Here is an 11,156-nt window from a genome sequence, read left to right as displayed (position 1 = left end):
GACAGTTTCAGGAGGGAGTTTTGGGTTTGTTTGTTTTTAATTGAAATGTTGAAAAGTTTCTTATTGATGCTTTAAGTGGAATCCAGTATGGGTTGGATTTAAAATATGGGTTGAGTAAGATTTAAAGGAGACTTATCTGACCACTTTCTACTGGATGGATGGGGAAATACCTTGAAGGAAACTTGGTAGGAGAAAATGAGCTAATTTGCAACTAATAACCATGCTTAATTTTGAGATTATCTACAGACTCATTGAAAAAGAAATTAAATATTGACAAAAGATAATGTCTGTATTTCTCAGTAACTTAACAAATGACTCTAGCTTGTGGAAAGAAAATCATAATTCGACGGACCTTTTAAATCCACCAGGAACAGTGAATATCTATCTTTTTTGCCTGACATGCTTAATGACTCTGGCAGCCCTGGCAGGCAGCATTTATTCATTAGTTTCCCTGCTGAAAATGCAAAACAGAACTGTTGTGTCCATGCTTGTGGCTTCCTGGTCTGGGGATGATCTCATGAGTGTCTTGTCAGTGACCATCTTCATGTTTTTGCAGTGGCCAAACGAGCTCCCTGACTACTTCCAGTCTCTGTGCACCACTTCTGCCTTACTATATTTATGCCAGGGCCTCTCGAGCAACTTGAAGGCGACTCTCCTAGTCTCCTACAACTTTTACACGATGCACAGGGCTGTGGGGAGCCAGGCAGCCACCAGAAGATCCGGCCAGGTGCTCTGCGTGGCGCTGACAGTGTGGGCAGCCAGTCTGCTGCTCTCTGCACTCCCTTTGTGCGGCTGGGGTGCCTTCGTGCGCACGCCTTGGGGCTGCTTGGCCGACTGCTCCAGCTCCTACGTGCTGTTCCTCTTCGCTGTGTACACTTCAGCCTTCGGACTCCTCGCCTGCCTCTCAGTCCCGCTCACTCACCAGTTGCTGTGTTCGGAGAAGCCGCCGAGACTCCACGCCAACTACCAGGAAATTTCCCGCGGAGCTTCTACTCCAGGGACCCCTCCAACTGGGGGGAGAGTGCTTTCCCTGTCCCAGGAAGATGCTCCGGGGCCGACCCTGCGGTGCTCTAGGGGATGCTTCCCGAGCTCGGACACCGTGTTTGGACCGGGTCCGCCCGCGAGGGCAGGGCCAGGACAGGGGCCGGGGCGCTGTGCTGCCGCTATGGCTGGAGTCTGCAGGCGTGAGAATCGGGGAATTCTGTATGGAACCAGGAGCTTCACCGTGAGCATAGCGCAGAAGCGCTTCTCTTTGATCCTAGCGCTGACAAAAGTCATCCTTTGGCTGCCCATGATGGTAAAAGTGTGGTTGCTCACAGTGCGCGGGTGTGTGTGTACCAGGCAGTCTTGAGTGTGTGAATCCCTGATTGAAGGGCCACTCAGGGACGCGCGGTTAAGTCGTTTACAAACGCATCGGTTTTAGAGATGCACTTGGAAGAAGGCAGTTCACGAATGGGTAGGACTAGAAGCCGCGAAGCCTTCTCGCTTCAAAATTGGGGAGGAGGCCGGGGAGCGCTTTCTGGCGCTGGAGACTTGGTTTTCCTAGGTCTGTCATGGTCAAGGATGTTCTCTTCGTAGCAATATCTGGGAGTATTCAGAAAAGGAGGAAGGTATAAAAAGGGATTTTTTCTCCCCTATCTTCTGTCATGCCCTTCTCTCTGCTCCATTCCTGCCTAGTAAGGACACCACCCATCCCCAGCAGGAAAAGAGAAGGGTGTTCAGAAGTAGAGAGTGCCTAAAGAGGCTTTTGTTAAAGCCTCTGGGAGGGGGAGCCCAGCTGAGAGGTGGGGGGAGCCCAGCTGAGAGCTTGGTGGTGCTATAGTGTGGGTGGGTGCCCTAGTATGACAAGAATGGCCTGGAAGAGGCGAAGGGCCAGAAATGTGACAAAAGACATCTAGTGTACCAGGTACAGGTTTCAGACACTTGCCTGTTTTCTGGGTAGCATTCCCCACGTTGTGGACTGTGCTTCCTTGGTGGAAAGTTGAGCTGACAGTGGGCACAGACCAGGCACTTGATAGTAAAATCCCTCAAAGCTCTTTTCAGTCTGGAGCAGCAGGCCTACTCCCAAGGGATGCCAGTAGTCCACCACCAAAACCAAGCATGCCAGCCCAAGTGCAGAGCTTCTGGCTCTCCATCAGGAAAGGGGCCTGGAGAAGGGAGCTGGGACAGCATGCATGGGGAAAGGCTTAACAAAGTGGAAAATGTTAGCCTGTAATAGGTCTGAAGCTCTCTGCTTTTGCAGATCCACATGGTGGTCCAGCACGTCCTGGGGTTTCAGAGCCTTCCCTTTGAGACACTCAGCTTTTTGCTAACCCTCCTAGCCACTACTGTAACTCCAGTGTTTGTCTTGTCCAAACACTGGACCCACTTGCCCTGTGGCTGCATCATCAACTGCAAGCAGAACACATATGCAGTGGCGTCCGACGGGAAAAAACGTAAGTTCTGGATGATGCAGAGGTTGGGAATAATGTGTATGTAGTCAACCACAGAAAGGTGGTCTGTTGAGAAAGTTGCCTGAATAGGGGATTAGGAGTCCAAAGACACATTAAATGGCATATAAAGGGAAGAAATTTTAATGTGAAACAATTATTAGTACAGTGTTGGAGTAAGTTTTAAATGAGGCAGTTTTGAAACAACTCTGTGATGTGCTTGTACATTGAATAATTATTTTAGGTAAGAAAAGAAGAGATAGAGTTCACTCAACACAGCATGAAGTCATCAGAGGCCCTTAGAAGTTATATCACCATAGCTCTGAGCCCAGAGTAGGAAATAAATTTCCCTCCCAAGTCTACATGTGAGAAACCTGCATCTTTGAAATGTTAAAAATGCATTATATTATAGCCCATTATTATTTGATGAAACAGTAAAGAAAACCATTTTCATTATTTTGCTGCTTGTATTCTTCCAAGATTTTATAAAGTTTTCAGAGCAAGCAATAGAAGTACCTAAAAACAGTCCAGGACAAATTTTAAGTGTATGCCTCTGCTTTTAGAAAAGAATACATGTATACACACAAAACAACAACCCCAAAACACCTATAGTTTCAAGAAAGGACAAAGGTGGCAGTTTGTCAGTGTGTGTTCATGTATGAATCTAGCCCTGCTGTTACTTTAAAAAAAAAAATCTATGTTCTAAAGAGAATAGGACATCTACAACAGGAATACTCACTGCTGTAGTTGTAAAACTCACTAGAAGTGTAATTGTTCATATACTGAGATAGGAAACGTTGAGGAATGACCTGTATCTTTTGACTCTGCCAGGAAAGAAAAGGATATTTTTTGTCTTTACAGACAAAAGACAGGATGTTCTATCATTTAAAAATCCAAGACTGCATTAGTGTATGCTGAATTAACTGTGCCATTAATTTTCCTTTGCTCAAAATAAGCAAGTATATTACTCTTTAACAGAGAACAAAGATTAAATAAAAACAGTTCATCTCAGGCTGTAAAAACTGAAAACTGTTAAAGAATATTCTGCAATCAGATCTTCAACAGGGTTATTTTATAAACATTAATTAGTCATGAGCTGGTCATTTTCTATGTATTAATGACATTTGATGTAGAATTTTCAAATGACTAGAAGATTTTTTTTTTTTAGTGTTAAAGATGCCATACAGTTTTCTTATGAATGGATGCTTTTTAAATAAAATATTTAAAATAAAATATGTCTCTAAAGTAAAATAACCATGGAACTTATATAATAAGTATGTGCTTCTGGGGCTTAATATCCAGAGCTTCAGTGACACAGAAAATTAATAATAAATCTTTTGGGCCAAGCAGATGAACATAGAACATATAAAGATCACTTACAAGCCTGAAAGTTTTACCATTCTATCAAATGTTAATATTTTATCCCTAAATTAATGAACCAGCTCCATCTTATAGTATTTAAGATTGTGAGAAAGACAAGAAGAGTTTAGGGCAGACATTTTTTAAAATTAAAGGGCACCTAAATCGAGCTGAAAACAAAGCAATGCAACAGATCAATCACTTAAATTGTTTAGGAAGCATTCTATCTTGTACTACACAAGGCAGAAGAACCTATTCAGCAGGCAAGCAGAATCAATAATCATGTTAATATCTCATGTTAGAAATTAGAACTATAACTCAAAATCAAAATAATGTTTTTCCTCCAAAATTACCATTCCCCTCATTTATATTTATTTTAAAATTCCAGGGGATGTGTTAAAATGCAAGTTTGGGGAGTATGGCTTCAAAAATAAAACATTGTGAGAAACATTAGTTTAAAATGGCTCCATTCTCTTTTTGTTTCCACCCTTGAGATTTGATTTTATTTAATATTTTATTAATGTATAGTTGATTTACAATGTTGTGCCAATTTCTGTTATACAGCAAAGTTACTTACATTCATATACATTCTTTTTTTCTAATATTATTTTCAATGGCACTCTATCCCAGGAGATTGGGTACAGTTCTATGTGCTATACAGTAGGACTTTGTTGTTTATCCATTCTAATTGTAATGGTTTGCATCTACTAATCCCAAACTTCCAGTTCATCCCACTCCCTCTCCCCTCCCCCTTGGCAACCTCAAGTCTGTTATCTATGTCTGTGTAGCTCCATTCTCTCTTTGATCTCAGGGAAATTCTAAGAATAAGAATGGTGTTTTCACTGTCTGAGGACTCACCATAAAATTTCCTATTGCTAGAAGAACACAAAAACAGAATTTTGAAACCCTAAAGATGGCTCATCCTCAGGTGGGAAAGTGCTTGATCAGTAACAGTACTTTGATTCTATATAGCTATTGTACTTTGATGGCCCCATTTCACATTTAAGATTTTTCTCCTTAAAAAACTAATATCACCATATTACATTCTTTTGCTGGGAACTCCAGAAGCAAGGAAATGAAAATATTTTTTTCCTAACTCATATTTGCCCTGGGTTCATTTTGCTGATGTAAACATAATTGTATATCTCAGCTTCACTGTATGGAAATTGAGAGACATGCAACCAGAAAATGAATGTCAGTAATGGAGAATAATTTCCAGAAATAATAATTCTCTCCTATTTCCAACAATAATTGGTATTTCTAATGTCTCAAAATAAAAGTGGTCTTTAAAAAAGATGGTTTTAACACAGAGGTCTCAGGTGGCAGACATGTGGATTAGATATGGCTCTCAGACTGATTTTGTTTGCATGACATGATGCTTTTTAAATTAAACAGTTAAAATATTTTCTATAAGAATCAGATTTTCAGATTTTTTTGACAAAATCAAAGTATCTGATGATGTATTACTCTGAATAATTATATATATTTATAAACTGATGTAATTACTTATATCTAAAATTGTCATTAGCAAGATGCAATTAAAAGCAAAAGACTAGAGCTAAGGTTTATCCACGGTTTTACTTTTCAGAACAAAGGTAGCATTAGATGTATTTTTCATAAGTGCAAAAGATCCTGACTCTTTTCTGATGGTCATTAAGTTTCTTGTAAGTTACTATTCAAATACTACCAACTCTTGTTATATTATTATATCCTATTATCTTCATCAGTTAGTCATAATTTACCTCATGTTAAAGAAAAATCACTAACAAGAAATGTTTATATTCGTTACATTTCATAATTAATATACTTACCTTAACTTAAAGATAACACATCTGGGATATTCTGCTTTCATTAACATATTTCTGTCATGAGTCTGGTTAGCAGTAAAGCAATTTTACATAGAGGTTAATAACTCCAATTCTGGAGTCAGCTTTAAATTCAAATCTCTTTACCAGGTAAGTAATCTTAGGTAGATTTCTTCTATCAGCCTCAGTTTTCTCAAATGCAAAATAGAACCAAAACACCTTTTATTATGTAGGGTTGTTGTGTCAAATGTCAGGACCTGTGTGCATAACTGACCCAGGAATACTGCCATTCCCACTGTATCTATTGCAGTCCCACTCCCTTCTCATAGCCTGCCTCAGACTCCTTTTTGCACCTCATGACATGGAGGTAGAGACTCCATTGACAAATTCTGCACAATCTTTCAAAAACCTTACTCCTTTTTTGCTTTATATTTCATAGTTATGCAGGTAATAAAATATATAGCTACAAATATCAATTTAATCATTTGCGTGATAAAATTGTAATTTTCATGATAGTTGTTATTTGCTTAATATTCTTGAGTGACCATTTGTCACTTTAATCTTTTTGTAGAGAAGAGGGAAACTCATCAATAATTAAAATATTCTTTTAGTTCCATCAACTTTCACACCATAAAAGTAAATTAAAAATCCTAATTTAATTTTACTAGACTATAAACACTGTTTGGTTCAAATAATGAATAATACCTATAAATTCTACCTTTCCTTCAGAATTGTTTTATAAATCTTCAGTTCTGAAACAATTTCAGTAATAGAATCAGCATATGAATGACACTAGAATGTATTATAAAATGAATCAAATTTTACCTATTGTTTTCATAGAAATTTTTAGTTGTTAATTTTCCCACCGCAGATACCTAAATGTGTGCATAAAACACAGAGCTATCCAAGTAGAAAAAAAGCTTTTGAAATGAGCCATGTTTGAAAGATGAAAACCAAATCACTGCATTGCATTTTGCCTACCATCTTGATATAAAGTCATTCTTAACATACAAAAAAATTATCAAGTATTTAATGACATTCACACACAATATTTGTATCACTTATGTTGCATTGTCACTTGTTATTCTACTAAGACTTTATACCATATTCACCAAATAGTAGAGCTATATGTAGGATACCATCATATTTCACCTGATTTAAATCATAGAAAATTTTGTGTTCCTGCTAAACTCATCTTGTAATTAATCAGGTACATAGACATGTTCTAAAGTGCTTCAGTTCACAGAAATATAAATATCTTTTTTATAGTTCATTTCATATTTATTCAGGAATGTACATGTTATTTTTAAAAGTTTAAAAACTGTATTGCAACATTATCTAATTTTTAACATATGCATTGGTAAACATATAAACTTCAGGAATGATATATATCAAAATATTTAAAGCAGCTATATCTGTTATTAGTGTTGTCAGCTGAGTAGCTCAGATGATTTTACATGGCTTTCTGTGTGAGAACAATTAGGCCCTCAATGATAGGATGGCTTGAATTTGTGAGATATAATGCATAATTGATAAGAAGTAAATGAAGATAGTTTTAAAATGTATTCTAATCAAGTTGAGTGCATCTTCCTCACTTTGTATATCTAACTTCTGTTTATATCTACCTTCCTAATTATGGATTTTTTGTTTTTGTTTTTATGTAGTCAAGAGGAGATGCTTTGAATTCAATCTATCATTCCAACAGAGTTATGGAATTTATAAAATAGCACATGAAGATTACTATGATGATGATGAATATTCTACATCCTATCACAACCTCATGAACTATGAGTGCAAAACCACAAAAGACTCTCAGAGAGACACTCAGGATATCTTCAGTGCCATAAAAGTGGAAATCAGCACCACACCCTCTCTGGACAGCTCCACACTAAGTGGCATCAACAAATGCACAAACACCGATATTACAGAGACTAAGCAGGATTCCCACAATGAAAAGGGTGTTGATCCACTGCTTTTTGAAAAAACAGAAGGTGATATTAAACATGATGAAACCACCTTTTTGGAAGGGCCAGAAAGAAGACTTTCTCATGAAGACAGTCAGAAACCAGATCTTTCAGACTGGGAATGGTGTAGGAGTAAATCAGAAAGAACACCTCGCCAGGTACAGTAAGTTTGTTCTTCCTGTGAAATTAAAAGTGAGACCTAATATGACAACATGAAAAAAAATACGAGCTGCTTATTTCATTCAGTCAAGTCCAAGGTTATTTTCACTTGCCCTAATTAATTTCCATAATACTAAATTTGATTTCAAAGTGACTTCTTTTAAATTTTTTAAATTAGTTCTCCATTTTCATTCAAAAAATATATATTTGGGGACTGGTAGAATTGCATAGGCTCTTTGAGAAGTAATCTGTGTAAATTTAGACTAGTCCCTCAGAACTTATTTCAAATTAGTTAACTTGTATGTCTTATTTTTTCTTCACCCGAAAAGTATTCCACAAGTCCCCAGTCGAGGTTTGAGGGCAGGTAATTATACAGCTAGTGGTGAAGAGGTAGTCCTGTTGTAACTTTATTAGATAGCTTGCCTGTAGGTCTTGCTGAAATTAGTCCCTATAGTATTCATTAAGGAAAATAAGATCTATTCCAGAATCACCCAAGTGAACCATTTCAAAAACCCTGTTAAATGTTACATCATTAAGGATAGAAGAATGGATATATAAATATTTTATAAGAGAATTTGGGAGTTCCTATCGGGGTGCAGCAGAAACGAATCTGATTAGGAACCATGAGGTTGCAGGTTCGATCCCTGGCCTCGCCCAGTGGGCTAAGTATCCGGCGTTGCCGTGAGCTGCAGTGTAGGTTGCAGACATGGCTCGGATCCTGCATTGCTGTGGCTGTGGTGTAAGTCAGCAGCTATAGCTCCGATTCAACCCTTAGCCTGGGAACTTCCATATGCCACAGGTGTGGCCCTAGAAAGACAAAAAGACAAAAAAAAAAAAAGAATTTGTACCTTAATCTTATCCTGTTCTTTCTTAGATGTCAGCCTACCTAGAATGAGGAGGGATACTTATATTTTATTGAATTTATAGTATGATATTGATGTAAGATTTTTCATTCCTTCAAATTCTCACATCTGACAACTGGAGTTGCCCTTGCTTTCCACAGTTGATTTACTAGGAAGAGAAACCTTTTTCTATGTGACTTAATGAAAATCAAAGTCCACCTGCCCCTAGTCTCTGGAATCAAAAATATAGTTCTTCAAATATCTGCTAGTAATATTGAAGTCATTGATCAAAATATGACCACACAGCACCAACTATGAACATGTACAGACTAATTTGATATTTCCTTTATTCTCCTTGACTATTTAAAACCCCTAGTTTTACTTTGATATTGCCAACTTTTTAAAGTTGGATAATAAAATAAAATATACAAAATATATTATTAAATATAGTTATTCATAGTCATTAGTGATTAGGTATCTCAAAAAATCATTAAATATTTGCTGTAAACTGAAAAATACAATGACAAGTATATTATTGGCAGGACACAATACTCAGTATGTTCTTTTTTGTCTATGGTGTGCAGTGGCTTGATGTAGGATCTCAGTTCCCAGACTAGGGATTGAACCTGGGCCACTCGATGAAAGCACCAAATCCTAATCACTAGACCAGCAGGAACTCCCAATGCTTAGCATTTTTAGAAAAATGTGGTACACCAGCTAGAGAATCCTTATAATATTAATGTCAATTTATTTACAAATAAGATAAACATCCTGGTTTTCTTGCACTTAAAACTGAGTAATATTCATAATGGTGTTTGTGTGTGTGTGTGTGTGTGTGTGTGTGTGTGTGTGTGTGTGTGTGTGTGTGTGCACGCGCGTGCGCGCGCACGTGCATCCCAATAACTAGCAACTACAGCAACTGTGAGCTATTCCCTTATTCCATTCTCATGTTTACCCCTTAGGGATTACAGCTATCTTGAATCTTGTTCATGCTTTTTTATCTTATTGTTTTATCACAAATGAATGTATATCTGACATAATATATTGCTTAATTATGCCTATTTTGAGCTTTCTAAAGATGTTATCATTTCTGAGACTTGCTTTTTTCCCATTCAACAGTACTTTAAATGACTTCGTTTTCTAATGTATTTTGTCAAAACTATGGGGATTACCACCTGAATTATCCCACCTTAAACTTTATTTAAAAGTCTTGGTTGGATAATATAATCAATTAACAACACTTAGAAATATGTGAAAGGATAATATAATCAATTAACAACACTTAGAAATATGTGAAAGGATCAGACATTGTTTCCCTATACCTATATTGTCTTATGAGAATGATGAAGCACAACTTACAAACCTCTATAAATAAAAAAACTAATATATGCAAAGCACAAAATGTTGATCAATCCATGTATCTTTCACTCAAAGATTTGTTTTAGTATTGATAGCATTTGTGAAAAGCAAGTTTAGGAAACCAATTTAAAATGATCTTTGTAAAAAATGATTAGTGGTGAAAGAAATAATACACTATTCAAGAAATGTAAAATTTATATTTTCAGAGACTAATTAAAATTAAGTGAAATTACTATCATAAATTTTAAAACAACAGAAAGAAGTCCTTAAGCCATAAGCTGATGTTATTGGCATGACCTTCCCTTAGAAAACAATTTAACCAAAATACATTTAACCTTGAAACGCTTATGAGAACTTTTCCTATGACCAAAGACTGGTTTTAATTCTTACCCTGTTCTTCACCAGCAGTTATTTCAAGGGAGTGGGTGGTGACTGAGCATTTTCATTTCATCCTTTTCTTTCCAGTTCCTTCTTTGCTCTGAAAGTAAGGTGAACTTATGTATCTTATAGTAATGACAAATTACTGTGGTAGACACTGTGGGAACTCTCTGAAAACACTATCTCTTTTGATTTTCTATGGTTGTACTTTCAGATATTTAGGCTCAATTTTACAGCTCATAACTATATTGAATTGTGCCTGTTTGTTTTTAGAATTTAAAAAAAGAGGCAAGTTTGATTTTAAGTGTATTTAGTTAGCCCTAGCATGTTTTTACAATTCATGTTGCTTAAAAATTTTTTAGAGGTTGTGTGAGTAAACAAATTCTCAGTATATCTTGCTAGAAATTCTGTAGGAGTGAAAGTGTCAGATCAAGGTTACATTATAAAGAATATGGTAGTAGAATGATTTCAGTAAGTTTCAATGTAATCCAAGAAAATGTAACAGAGTTGAGTGTTTATAAGACTGAAATTCAGTGTTAAAAATTAGCCACATAATCACTCCTTTTTGGACCCCTAGTAGGTAGAATCCTAAGTAGTTTACTGTTTAAATGTTCAGGAAAAAATAGTAAAAAATGTCATAGTTCTTCAGTTACAAAGTTTTAATGTGGTAGCCATGGTATAACTGTTCTTCAGGTGAAATAATGATTTTTCCAGAACCTCAAAGTTTTGTCATCTATGAATTAGGAAAATTATAAAATAATTTAGTTGCTTATAGAAGATCACTCTAATTTTCTCTTTTAATACTAGACTCATCAATTTACATGTGGATTCCATTTTCTTTTCTTTTAATGGGCTGTCTTA

The 11,156-nt window shown here is 36.5% G+C and overlaps 1 protein-coding gene across 1 annotated transcript in view; it reads left to right on the top strand.

Annotated features, from left to right (window-relative positions):
• The first annotated feature begins 283 nt into the window (after nucleotides 1-283).
• GPR149 (G protein-coupled receptor 149) overlaps nucleotides 284-11,156 on the top strand; it is a 60,205-nt gene continuing 49,332 nt past the window's right edge. Inside the window, exons 1-3 of the mRNA XM_047755029.1 lie at nucleotides 284-1,297; nucleotides 2,243-2,435; nucleotides 7,258-7,715. Coding sequence (XP_047610985.1) covers nucleotides 284-1,297; nucleotides 2,243-2,435; nucleotides 7,258-7,715 — 1,665 coding nt within the window. The remainder of the gene's footprint in view (nucleotides 1,298-2,242; nucleotides 2,436-7,257; nucleotides 7,716-11,156) is intronic.

This window comes from Phacochoerus africanus, chromosome 1, assembly GCF_016906955.1.
Source record: "Phacochoerus africanus isolate WHEZ1 chromosome 1, ROS_Pafr_v1, whole genome shotgun sequence".
Lineage (NCBI taxonomy): Eukaryota > Metazoa > Chordata > Mammalia > Artiodactyla > Suidae > Phacochoerus > Phacochoerus africanus.
Note: the sequence above shows the minus strand (reverse complement) of the source record. Positions and strands in the feature narration are given on the sequence as shown.